Here is a 13614-nt window from a genome sequence, read left to right on the forward strand (position 1 = left end):
CTTTAGATCCATGAAAAGGAAGGACCTATGAGGGGTCCTTGGAATTTTTGCCCACCTATATTAAAAGGCCATATACCTTCCAAGCTATGCACATAATTAGTAAGCTAACGAAGACAAAAAAGATATTTTCCATGGTAGCTCTATCACATTTGTCTTCCCTTTTTTAATAAGACATGAGCACTGTCAATTGCCAGTTAAGAACATCTTTGCTTCTAGCCTTCAAAAAGGGAAAATATTTTTAGTTTTTAAGAGCTTCTCATATGCTATGCCCATGTAGTTTACACTATCTTCGAAAAAATAGTTTCATTAAATTGTCGCACGGACAACTGCATCACATTAAAAATAGGTTTTTTTATGGATGCCAGGGTAAACCTGGGACTACCAACATAGAATACAAGGACTTCAAGTCCATAATGTAGAAATGAGATATACTGTAAGATCTTAGCTATCCAGCGTTTACAAAAGTAGGATGAAAATCACAGCCAATTTTGCCAGGCCCTCTGCTCTTGTTAACCACCTTCAGATGTCATGGGCTGCTGAAAAAAAGGATTTATTGAATATGGGGCACTATTGAGTCAAAAGGAGTATGATTGGATTATATACTCCACAGGTGTCTTTGTAAAGACAACATTGAACATGAGATGTGGACAGCGACTTTGCTGCACTATGCCCTCAATACTGAATCTTTGATCAAGGCTGTTCATAATCTCATATGCTGCAAGTTACATAATGTCGATCCGCCCCACAGGATCAAAGTGAAAATAAGGGTGTCTTCAAACCAACGAAGGAGTTTTTGGAAGAAAATGAGCTATCGTATTTTCTGTCAGCATGGTCCTCCGCAATTTCCCAATGTAGCACTTAATGCCAGCAGGCCAAAAGCATATAATAACCTCCTGTCTTTGGGCGGATCAAACTTCCATGGACATCACAACACATGCCACTGCTACAAGGAATAGGTATAGATTGGGAAAGATGAATTGACTTTCATAATTACATTGCCCTCTGGTTAACAGCAGAATCTTCGAAAAAGGGCAATGACCAGGACGCATAGCTATTAGGCATACCCATGGAAGAGGTATATAATAAATGCAGGAAAAGGGTGAAAGGAACAGTAACTTCCCCCGAAAAATGCTACCTTTGAAACGGCTAGCAAATTGTCCACCAAAATCCAGTCAGAAACCATTAGCATAAGGATAATCTGCTTCCCGATCATACATTTGGGTGCAGCAGCATCATCACCATGCTTGAAAATGCTCCTGATTGATATGCTCCTGGTATTTCTTCGGACTCGATGTAACCTTGCCAAGCTGCAGCCTTAGATGAGACTAGGATACTATTATGTCAAAGCAAGATAAAAAGCATCCGATACTCCCCATGGAAATCCGAAAGACCTACAGATCCGCCCTTCGTTCTTTCCTGGTTGGAGGGGGTGGGAGAGCCCCACCTGAAGCTCCTATTCTCCGGCCTGTTTGCACATCCAGAATAAAGTATGTGCACATATTCAAGCTTGGCTACTGGCTCAAAGAATGCAAGACCATTAAGTACAAAATATAGATTTACATACACTAATATGTTGTCTACTTTAAAGTAAATTGCACCTCCAGGTTCTTCCTACCTAGGCGTTCAACTTACCAGAGTAGGGAAGGCCTGCACCCCAATGTGACCCAGTCTCAGAAACGAAATTTGAATGGTCCTGTGTATGTGTTCCAGGCTGAGATGGAGGCTCATAAAATTCAAAAACTGCCGGATGACCATTTCCCAGATTCAGTGTGTTAAACCCAACAGGAAGACTAAAGTTGCCACTAGAATGCATTACTTGAGGATGCTCTGTTCTGCCATCCCTCTTTGCTGAGGAAAGCAAGCCATGGCCCCCTGCCTTACCGTTTATCATTAAATTATTTGCATGTACATGATGCGGGAATGCCTGGTCAGCAGGAGAAAATATACTTTGAGCATAAAATTGATAGTTGATTTTCTGCTGTGTGCTTGTGTGTGTCAACTGTTCGGATAAGTGCAAATTGGATGGGTGATACGCATATTGCCATTGCTGCTGCTGCTGCTGCAAGAGCTGGGCTGGTTGCTGTCCTAGCCGACTTGGAGAAATCTGCTGAGAATGCTGACCATGATGTGACGGCTTGGGTGCATTCCATCCATAGCCTTGCAATGACTGTGTACTGCCATCAGTATACAATGGCACCCTACTTAACCTGCATAAAACCTTTCTTCAAAACAATTCTTTGTTCCAACAGAACTTAATTTGCCTGGCAGATGAACTTCTTTGAAAAGGAACTTTTAAAATAGTAAACAAGGGAAGATTTCAACTCATCCAGATTGCAAACTATCTATACCTGACTGCTAATCCACCCTGCAAGTGCATATTATGGTTCATTCTTCCACTTGGATCTGCACCCAGAACTGGTGCCATGTTTAAAGAACTTGGACCTTGTGTCCCTTCAATTCCTGCTGGTACAGCTGAGATATTGCTAGACACAGTGTCCCCTCCATCATTTTGCAAAAATTGCTCATCACTGCAATCCACAAGTTGCTTTAAAGTCAGAATGCATCTTAAAATAATAAAAACAACCTGTTGGCATAATGAAAGAAAAAGAAACACTTGCATACCTGTAATTTGGATCCCAATCACCAGGATTAGGTGGTGGAGATGTGTCTTCACCTCCACCTGATGTTGGTTGTGTCTTAGACATTAATGCACCCAATGAACCAGTTGGATAGCTCAACACATTTGAGTTTGGTATTTGAGCTCCAGCTACTATCCCATTTCTTTCTCTAGCCTGGGGTGTATGATGAGACCCTTGTATTGCAGAATTGTGAGGTGAACTGGGATAACTGCTTTGCAAAGTGCTCTCCTTGTAGGAACTGGGGCTAGTCTCACCATTTCCAGTATACGGATTTTGATAACCACCATGCCAAGGAAGCATTGGATTTTCTTGCCCTGAACTACGACTTCCACCACTGGTGGCATTTGCTGCAGATCCAGGTGAGCCCAAGCCCCTGCTCTTGTTATAATGGCCTAAAGCAGCAGCTTTACCTAAAGAAGATGCAGCATTATTACCACTGCGTGCAGGCGAAGTAGGTCCATATCTGCTCGGAGAACCAGTTGAAGGAGATCCAGGGGAGACCTGGAAATGAGGGCTTGGTGGGGTAAAATTTGAAGGACTTGCACCCAACGACATTGGTATGAAAGAATTGCCTGATGGACTCAATCCCAAATGTGTGTGCCCCATCGCGCCAGGAGGCACATGACCCATTCTGCGCCAAGTATCTGGACTAATTCCAAAACCTGTATTCCCTACAGTTGAGGGTGTTCGATGATTCACATAAGATCCTAAAGCATCCCCATAACTCCCAAAACTACTTCCCGGTCCAACGCCTCCATCACCAAAACTCCCATAACTTCCAGCACTGCCGTAACTGCTCGCGCAAGAAAAAGGAGGCCCAGAATATTGTGGGCTACCATATTGAAAAGGATTGCTTGAACTAACCTGTAACAGGCCTTCATTAGACCTTGCCGAGGAAAAAGAGCAGTCCAGTATGTACGTAGGTAGGTAGGTAGGTAGGCAGGCATGGGGATGTGTGTATGGATGCATGCACGCATATATGTGTAGTATGTATGTTCACTTATTTATTAAGTCCACAACCAGCATCAGATTAGAATAAATGCTATGGAATATTTCCTGTGACTAATCATAAGCTATAAGAGTGAAAATATTGGCGGGAAAAGTTTGACTGACTTTTTCAAAAAGGTAAGGGCATAGATTTATAAAATTTATCATGCTCAAATTTCAGTAGAAACAAAAGATAGAATTCTCATACTTGAGGTGAGAGACCTGCACAAAACCAATGACCTGAGACTGGATTATGATCCACAGTGATTCCCTGATGAATGGGCTGAAAAGCAATAAAAAAACTCAATATGTGTCAAATACCCACGTCAGAATAAATGGCAAAGCTTTCATTAGCCCTCCAAAGAAGTAACATAGGCTCACCGGCCTTGGAGTTTCTGGTGGAGGCTGAAATGAACCCCTAAACGGCTCCTCTGTAACAAATGGATGCCGTGCAGCCTACAGAAGACATAGGGAATATTATTATCAGAATGGAATCCTCTTGGCTAAACTAAAAGTACACATTATATACCTTTGTAAGACTAGAACATCTCTTGACTAGGACATTATATACCTTTTGTTGATCTAAAGTCCAAAATTCTACTAAGAAAATAAAAGAGAGAACGAAAGAGAAGAAAAATGAGCTAACAAAAAACATTTTTGAAAAACAAAAGGTAGACATGCTTAGCAAGCAAAGCGACACTTATGTCATCTTCAGTGCCCAAGCATAAGCAGCTATACTGGGTTTCTAAAGACTCGCGGAGTCTCTTGGGCAAACCCAGCTTATTAAAATACATCAAATAAACAAAAAAGAGAAAGATAACAAGAAATAAAGAAGAAGGAAGAAGGTGACTAAGCAAAAATAAACAAACAAATCAAGAAACAAAATCGACCAAAAAACAGGATTAAAATCTCTCTCTCTCTCTCTCTCTCTCTCTCATGTAGAGAATGAAAGAAAGAATTTACAGAACGAAAGTAATCATTGTCTAAGAGCTAGCCAAAACATTTAACACCAGACCAGCAAAGCCCCTGAAGAAAAAGCGAAAACCTATAGTGACATTTTTTTCCCAGAAAAAAGGGACTTCTATTAATGCTTGAAAATAAACCCCAGTGCTTTCAGCCCTCAAAAGGAGCTCAAAAACCAGTAATTACAAAGGCAAGGCTGTTAGAAGAAAAACAACCAGCCTGTTCCCAAGGCAACGGCTCACTGCCTAGGTTGCATATGGAACAGGGGCTAACAGCCACAGAGGTTGTCTATACATCCAACGGATATCTCCCGCGGAAAGAGTGTAGAAAATCCCTGCAGGCCAAACCTTGCAGAGACAGTCCCGCCTTTCGGCAGTCCCTCTCGACCCTGGCGTACCGTGCTCCCAAGTAGCGTGCAGAAAATGATATCCTGCCAGATGGCCACTAGGGTAGCTGCCGGGAGTCGTCGGCTGCCCCCCAATCACCTGACCGCAACAAGCAACCCAAATGTTCCAGGTGGTGATACTAGCCACCGTCTCCCAGACGCTATCCTCTGGTGAGAACGTCGGTCATGAACATGTGGGTGGTGCTGCGTCAAAGGCCTCTATCTTGGAGACCTGTTGGCCATGGATACTTGGTGACACCGGGTCAATGGAAAAGGCATGCCTGCCATCTGTTAGCCATGCTACCACCCCCCAAGTGAAGTACCTCTGATCTGATGTGTGCTGGCCAAAATCTGAAAATCACCAGCCAGATTCCCTGCGCAGCCCTGCAGTCCCACAGGCAGTAGGGGATCGTCTCCAGTATTCCCTCGCACAACAAAGGCATCTGCCATCAATGCGCATCTGCTCCAGCCAGGGACCAATGGGCAGCCCTCCATGAGCCATCAACCAGATCTCCGTGGCCTCAAGCTGGTCCAGAGGCGAGGGACATCCTGCTTGACCAAGTGGCGCTCCCTCGACGGGGTCCAAGCTGCAGCCTCTAACTGATCCTGACGGCCAATGCGAGTCGTGTACGAAAAGGACACCTTCTCCACTCTATCTGACTCTCCCACTCATACAGGCCAAAACCACTCCCTTGGGTCACACTGCAAGTCACGAGGAGGCCGGCCCTCCCAAAGCCAAAGGCGCCAAACTGCTTCCTCTGATCCCACGAGAACTATGTCTGGGTCTATGTGCCAGGCCTTCCCTAGACAGCCTACTACCCTAATCCGTTGCCACTCCAGCTCCTCCAAATCTCCCACCTCCCCCCCGTCACTCTCCAACTCAACCTGTCACGATCTGTGACGTATTCCTTTCTCTATTTATAGACTTATGGATGGTTTGATGAATGGACACTTGTGGAAGGGTATGCCCTTTCGACAGGACACTTCCTATAAGGCACAACCCTTGCCCTTTCGACGGGACACTTCCTAATGAGGCACAACCCTTCACAAGAGTCATCCTATTGAAGAGACATTCCTATTGTAATGTACCCTCTCATCAAGGGTCACACCCTTCACAAGGGGTACACACCTCTTCATGCACACACCCTTTGGAGTACACACCTTTTCATGTGTGACTCTTCACTCTCTATATAAGAGAGGCCCGATTGTATGGATGACACACTACATCCACCCTACAGACATTCAAGCAATACAATTATTCCTTGTTCTCTGCTATCTCAGTCTCCTTTCTGTTCCTTAGCACATTTCTAAATATAGTAAATCTAGGATTTCTTACACAACCTAAAGGAGACCACCTAGTCCCACCCTGTAGAAGCAGCAGCAGCAAGAGAGGAGAGTCTCCTGGAAGTAGCATATCCTAAGGGGCACCCCTATCCATGGGAATCGACCGGCCTAGTAGTGCGGGGTCCAGGGTGACTCAAGCCAGCCCCTCCCACCCAGAGTCTGGTATCGCTGCCTCAATCTTTGTCATCCGGGTGTCTGCCCCTCTCAGGTGAGAAAGCGCATGTGCCCTAGCTGCTGCCTCTCATGGAAGCATCCTCCAGACCCCAAACGACCTCGCTGGGCCGTTGTTCCACTGTGCCCAACCAATGTGCGTCTATTGTCCTAGCATACGCCCCTCCGAGTCTCGAACCTCTAGGTGCCACGTAAGTGGCTAATGCTCAAACTCCTCCCTACAGGACGGGCTGGCCCGAATGAGTCCGCTGGAAAGGTGTAGCCAGACTCGAAAGAGGCTCCTCATCAAGGGGGGGCCCTTCCCAGTGTGAGGAGGGCCTCCGAAAGATCCATTTGTGTGATTGTTGCCACTGCCTCCCTGTACCGAGGGTGTTCCCTAGGAGCCTACGCTGTAAGAGGAGTTTCCGAGACTCTATGCCCGGGGTGAAACCGCGGACAACCAACTTGCCCAAGAGGGCTCTGCTCTGCATCTCCGAATCAATGACACCCAAACCTCCTCATACCTGCAGTAGGATCACTGTCTGCCAAGCAACTATGGCTCTTGTGTTCCTTGTGCCATCCAAACCTGCCTAAAGAAAGTTTCGCACCAAGCGGTGCAGCTGCCTAATGCAACCTCCGTGGAAGCACCAGCAGGAGGCAATGTACCAGGCCGTGGCGAGGACCTGATTTACCACCAGTGCGCGTTTAGCTGAGCTCCAGTCAGGAGCTTTCACCGCACACTCTCTAGCACCGAGGCAATCTCTGCTGCTCTGCTATAATATCTAACCGAACCTGGCAGCCAAGGTACCTCATAGTTTGCCCCTGCGGAATCCACTGAAAGCCAAAGTCTAAACCCCAATCTCGAACCTCCTGAACTGCCTCTGATTCCGTGAAGAAGCCAACGGATTTGGTCCAATTGATTCTAGCCCCGGACTCTTTGCAGTAAATGGCTAGAGTGACCCTAATCGCCTCTAGGCTCACTATGGTACCCTTGACAACTCTGAGTCTAGAAGCTCCTCCTCCTGCCTGAAGGGGAGCCGAATCCCTGTGAGACTTGTCGTTTGGGAGTGCACAAAATATCTCAGGGCCTTAGCTACAAAAAGAAAGAGAAAGGGAGTCAAAGGACAGCCTTGTCGAACGGACCCGAAAAAAGAGGAGGTCTCCCCTGTGTGACTACCAATGATCGCCTGGCTGGAGCTCCCCGCATAAAGAGCAGATACTCCTCAAATCCACCTGTTCGAGAAACCCAGGCTTTGCATCGTGCCCTCCAGGAAGACCAATCCAATCTGTCATAGGCCTTCTCGAAATCCAAGAGGAGAACAACGAGCGACTGCGACACCTCTTTGGTCCAATCCACTGCCTCCCAAAAAGTGAAATTGTTGTCCAGGATGCTCTGCTCTTGCGCAAAACCTATTTGCATGTCAGGGATAATGTCTGGGAGGTGGGGCCGCAACCGCAAGCTCAAGACCTTGGCTAAGATCTTGTAAGTAGTGTCCAGCAGTGTGATCGGTCTACACCCGACCTGCCCCCCCCCCCCCCTTTCGAGATCGAACAAATCCAACCTCGACTCAAGGACTATGGGAGCAAGCCAAAGTCGAAGATCTCCTGGCAAGCCAGGCAAAGGGGCGTGCTGATAAGCTCAAGAAGCTCAAGAAAAATGTTGGGGTCAAGCCATCCTCCCCTTGGCACTTCTGGGAAAGGGAGGGATTTAAGGGCCTCCTTGAGCTCCTGGTCCGTGATAGGAGCCTCCAGATGTTGCTCAGGCTCGATGTGACCGCTGAAGGCATGCGCTCCTAAACTGCCCCCCGAGCTATCAAGATCACAGGGGTTTCCTTTGCCTGAAATAATTGTCGATAGGAGTCCATGGTCATCTCTAGGAGCTCCTAAGGATTCAAGTACATCAGCCCTTGTACATCCCGCGATCTCTGAAGCTGTGTCCCTACTGAGACAGTCCCGATCGTACGAAAAATTGCCTAGTCGTCCTCTCCCCCTGCTAAACCCATTTAGCCCGAGATGAATGATACATGAACTCAGCCCTCCAAACCTTCGTGGCATGTAGAACTAATCGTGCGGCCTCATGGCGGTTTTGGAGCCACTGAGAGGGTGCAAACTGCTATCAGAGTCTCTCTATGGAGGCTAAATTTTGCCTCAGAGCTCTGTCACGCTCTTGGAGGGCCTGCCTTTGACGTAGAGCCTAGGACTGGAGCTCCGTGTTGCTCCTCAGAATCGCCTCTGCAACCCATACTCGCCAAATCCCGCGACTGCCTCGAGGACCTCCTCTTCCTGCAAAAGGTGGTCGGGGATGTGAATCCCCTTTTGAGGGAGTCCAAGACAGGGCTGCTCGAGGTGAAGTGCAATGGGAGAATAATCTAGCATGGTGGTACCTCCTAGGATGCCTGTGGAGCCACCCTTGTGTAACGCCCAATCCCCCACATAAACTCTATCAAAGCGCTCTAAAAGCCATCATGTCTCGTCTGCCTCAAAGGAGAACTGCAGACTGCCCAGAGCTCTCATAAACTCAGCCTCTCACCAAGGGTCCCTACCCCTGATCGCAAAGATGAACTATTCCCAAGTGCTCCTCTCCGCGGTCGGCATCTCAGAGAAGGAGGCTCCGCCCTACTTGTCCTCCGTATACTCTAGGTTGTTAAAATCCCCTCCAACAATCCAAGAGTCAACCTCTGGAAGACAATATGCTAATCGTCTCCCGAACGTGGGACAGTGCTGTCGGCAAGCAGATGCATAAACGTTCACGATCCCTAACCTCGACTCCCTTGAACGAATGCGCATCCAGAATACCCAACTTCCTATGAGCACCCCTTGATTGAAAACCTCCGAGGCAACTGAGGCGCAAGGCTGAAATACAGACCCCTCCACTCCTACCCCGTGCTGGGGACAAAACCTCTGGGGCTCTGCCTGGCAAGAGGTGATGGCGGCGTCCAATGACCACTGCTGAAAACATGTGCTCCTGAATCAAAGGAAATCCAATGTCCGGCTTACCACTGCCCTCTACAACTCTTGGCGGAGTATAAGATACTATGGCTCGCTCCGTGTAACCCGTGCATATTCCTAACTCACCATGGTCCAACTCATGGGGAGGGGAAAATAGAAAACAAGGCCCACCTGTGCTTGGGAGCCTGTTCCAGGAAAACTACCTTCTGCGACTTCGAGGGGGGTTTGGAGGGTGAATAGTCCGTATCTGTCTATCGACGTACCAACGTGCCAATGCCTATCTTCTGTGCCCACTCCAGCATGAATGAGACGTGTACCCCAAACATCTCAGCACACTAATAGTATGCAAGATCAAGTTTTACCTCAGAAGGGAGGCGGATCACTCCTACTGCCAAGCCGCAGATCGGCTGCAAAACCCAACTGAAAATATACTACAGCACCATAGTCGAGCCATAAGTCCAAGCCTGCGGACCCATCCACTTGTCAATCATGCACAACAACTAGTCACTCAGCATGGCATCAAATAGCTCTGGGTTCCACTTCTCCGCCCTTGTGGTCACGAACAAAAAGCCCCAAACCGGTGTGGGAGCCCACCACGCTAATCAAACCCCCTTTATAGGGCTGCAGGATCAATGGCGTAATCTCCAATGGCAAGGGGTAGGAATCTGGTATCTCTAGGTAGTTCCAAGGCCCCAGTCCCCAGAAATCTCTCGACAATGGACGCCCTGACTGAAGCTAAGGAACTGAGAATGACTGGGAGGACGAGCGCCCTCCATGCTAGAGCCCGTCTAGAAGCCGAGGGCTGAGAAGGGGTGGAGGTAGTCTACTGTGACGATGAGGAGGCCGAGGAGAATGCGCCCTTGTCCTTGCCGGAAGGCAGAGAATCCTGGACGGGCTTGGAGGGGGGGGACGGGAGGAGGGCGCAATTGACGGTCTTGCTAAGGCGGAGGAAGGAGAGGCGGAGGGGAGCCGGGGGGGAGGGGGGGGGTAGTGAGGCTGATCATAGCAGGAGGGACGAGACGTGGAGGGGGGAACGAGGGTAGATCGGGAGGGGTGGATCTGGGGAGGTAGCAAGAGGGGAGACGGAGGCAAGGCTGGATCTCCCTGTTGTTCCAGTGAACTAGAACGCTGGGCCTCGTCTACTACCATGGTCAGGCACTCTGTCGGGTCCTCAGTCATCCGAACGTCGGGCAAATGTTGTTGGCATGCGTGCGTTGCGGGCACTTGACCTCCGCTCTAGCAGGATCCCCTGTAGGAGCCTGGGCCCCTGCCCCTACGGGGGTGGATCGCCTTGAGGGAGGTCCCCTGGCTAGTCCTACATGGATGCCTCCCGCTCTGCTCTCTCTCTCTCGCTCTCTCTCTCTCCTTGCGTCGAGCGCACTATCTGCGGCACTTACAAGCCCACTCGCTAAGCTTTTTCTTGACCATCTTGGTCCACTCTCCCTCTGAGAGTGTCACCCAAGGGATCTGGGACGACGGCGGCCTGCTGGGCTGTTGGTTCCTAGTCTCCTGGAGCTCCCGCTGCTGGCTCTGTCGGACCTGCAGGGCGGTCTGAGACTACTGCTGCTGATGCCAACGAGGGAGGCTCGACCTTTCCGCCTGCAGTGCCTGCTAGTGATCTTGTTGAGGGGGGGACCGTCGTAACCACAAGGACAATCCCTAGCCAAATGTCCCTGCTCTCTAGATCAAAGGCACTGACCTGGTAAACTTGACACCTAAATCCTATGGCGGAGCTCACCCCCTCAAGGGTCTCAAGGAGGATTCACTCCGGGAGGGACTCAAGGTCCTCTACCCCCATTCTGAGTCTTGGGACACCATCCTCTGCTACCACCATAGCAGCTGACTCCCAAGCGGACTCTAGTACTGTGCCAAATGCTCTGCAAATAGAGGGACAATCTTGGTGGGGAGCCCTGGGAAGCGGATCGTCACCGAAAAGCGAGGCACATGATCGTCAACTCCATGTCCTCTACTGTGAAGCCACAATACCAAGGAAAAAGGTAAACAAGGTGCGGGCCAAGGTAGATGGGGCTCTGCTCTACCAGTGCCAGGGTGGTGTCGGGTGAGCGAAGCTGAAGAAGAAAGCCTCCTCGTCCGTAGATGGTGACCTCCTGAATATGGTCTCCCTCTAGCGCTAAACTCGCATGTAACCAATCTCTGATCGGACTCCTGGAAGGTGTGAGCCCTACTATCCGACCCACTACTGCCTTGTTCGTGAGGGATTGAACTGCATTCTTAACCTGTTTTTTGTCCTGAGGAGGAGAGAAACCTTAACTGCTGGGGGAGTCAAAGATGCTACCATTGAGCCCTTTTGGCCAGACAAGTGTCACAACCAAGGTTTCTTTCTCCGAGGCGTCCACAATTAACCCGAAGCTCCGTCAACAATTAACCCGAAGCTGTTGCTCCTCCCCGGCTGCTCCATGCTGCTTTTCCCTGGCTCTCCCCTTCCTCTAGCCTCCGCCCTCAGCCCTTCCCCCTCCACTACCTTCCCCCGCCGTCAGCCTCTCTCTCCACCGGCCTGCTCCTCCTCCTCCAGCTGCGTCAACAATTAACCCGAAGCTGCTGCTCCTCCCCGGCTGCTCCATGCTGCTTCTCCCTAGCTCTCCCCTTCCTCAAGCCTCCGCCCTCAGCCCTTCCCCCTCCACTACCTTCCCCCTCCGTCAGCCTCTCTCTCTGCCAGCCTGCTCCCCCTTGCCGGCCTGCTGCTCCTTCTCCCGCTGCCCTTCTCCTCCCCTCCGGCCTCCCCCTCGCCAGCCTGTTCCTCCCTCCCCTGCTGGCCTGCTCCTCCCCGCCGGCCAGCCACTCCCTCCCCCGCAGGCCTCCCTCCCCTACGGACCTCCTCACCCCCCCGTGGCACTTCTGCCCCCCCTGCGGGTCTCCTCATTCCCCGCGCATCACTTCTGCCCCCCCCGGGGGCCTTCTCTCCACCCCCCGAGCTGTCTCCTCTCCGTCCTCTCCTAGCGCCTCCTCCTCTCCCTCCTCTCCTAGCCCCTCCTCCTCTCTACACCTACCTCCTTGCCTAGCCCTCCCCTCCTCCTCCTCTCTACTCCTACCTATCCTAGCCTCTCCCCCCCTCCACCTTTCTACTCCTACCCCTAGTCCTATCCTCTCTCCCCCTCCTTTAGCCTTCTTCATCCCCCTCTCTCCCCTCAGCCTTCACCCTCTCCACCCCTCTCTCTCTACTAGCAGCATTTTTAGTCAGATGGAGCTCAACAGTGTTCGAGCCGGCCTTCCCACCTCGATTGACGATGGCTCAGCCTTTAAGCCAATCCTCTCCCACTTCCACCGGCCGCAAAAATCATCATTTTCTCAAAAGACGAGTTGCAGCAGCTCAAAAAAGATACAGAGCAGGAAAGCTCGGCATCGCTCTTTGCTCGAATCCATGGGTCCCACCCTTCCAGGTTACAGGGCAGGGACTGGATGCTCGCCGCTCTACCTAGAGACCTCTCAGGGCTCATAGATGTTCGTTTGCTTGGGCGAGGTTTCTTCCAGATTGTTTTTGACTCCTCGGAGGTAGCACGTACAGTACTTCAAGCTAGCCCGTTAGCACTGAGCTCTAGGAGGATTTTTTTTACCCCTTTTTCATTGGGGTTTGATCCTGTCGAGGACAGCCGAACGACGTCACTCTTCAGATTTCCCAACCTTCCTCAGGTGTACCATCGACTTCTACATTCCATTGGAGCCGCCTTTGGGGTGGTTACTAAGATGCCCCCTCTCCTTGAGATGCCTTCTTCAACAACAGAGGCAGTTAGGTCCGATGGGGTACCGCGTGTTAGGGTCATTGTCTCTGACCCTAACATCTCAGATGACCACATTATGCTTCAGCGTCCAGATGGCTCCTTCTTTAGACAGAGAGTCGAGATTGCAAGGAGACAGGATCAGTTAAGGATTTGAAGGACCCTTTTGCACTTTGCTAGAGATTGCCCAAGGAAAAGAAAGAAGAAAAGACCTAAAAGATCCATGGGTGCGCCTCATAGCTTCACTCGACCTGGACCTTCCTCACGGCCAGCTCCTACCGCTTCACGCGCTGCTAGTGTGGGTCCATAGATTTAGCAATCCATGTTTTTCCATGTAAGCAAAGCCTATTCCCAAACTCTGAGCGAGATCCACAGAGCTCCTTCGCACTCCTGCGCTAGAGGTACTTGGCTGAGTTTGAGGAAGAGGAGGAGTTTGTACCCTTTACGCTCGGGGAGCACATCT

The 13614-nt window shown here is 50.1% G+C and overlaps 1 protein-coding gene across 1 annotated transcript in view; it reads right to left on the minus strand.

Annotated features, from left to right (window-relative positions):
* Positions 1-336: 336 nt before the first annotated feature.
* Positions 337-13614, minus strand: part of LOC147880872 (dual specificity protein kinase YAK1 homolog) — a 63369-nt gene continuing 50091 nt past the window's right edge. Inside the window, exons 13-18 of the mRNA XM_087402220.1 lie at positions 4008-4082; positions 3835-3909; positions 2623-3503; positions 2349-2528; positions 1633-2207; positions 337-1465 (exon numbers count right to left, since the gene is read on the minus strand). Coding sequence (XP_087258346.1) covers positions 1392-1465; positions 1633-2207; positions 2349-2528; positions 2623-3503; positions 3835-3909; positions 4008-4082 — 1860 coding nt within the window. The 3' untranslated portion in view covers positions 337-1391. The remainder of the gene's footprint in view (positions 1466-1632; positions 2208-2348; positions 2529-2622; positions 3504-3834; positions 3910-4007; positions 4083-13614) is intronic.

Source organism: Dipteris shenzhenensis, chromosome 31 (assembly GCF_047967505.1).
Source record: "Dipteris shenzhenensis isolate YYH24624 ecotype China chromosome 31, Dip_SZ_1.0, whole genome shotgun sequence".
In the NCBI taxonomy this organism is placed as follows: domain Eukaryota; kingdom Viridiplantae; phylum Streptophyta; class Polypodiopsida; order Gleicheniales; family Dipteridaceae; genus Dipteris; species Dipteris shenzhenensis.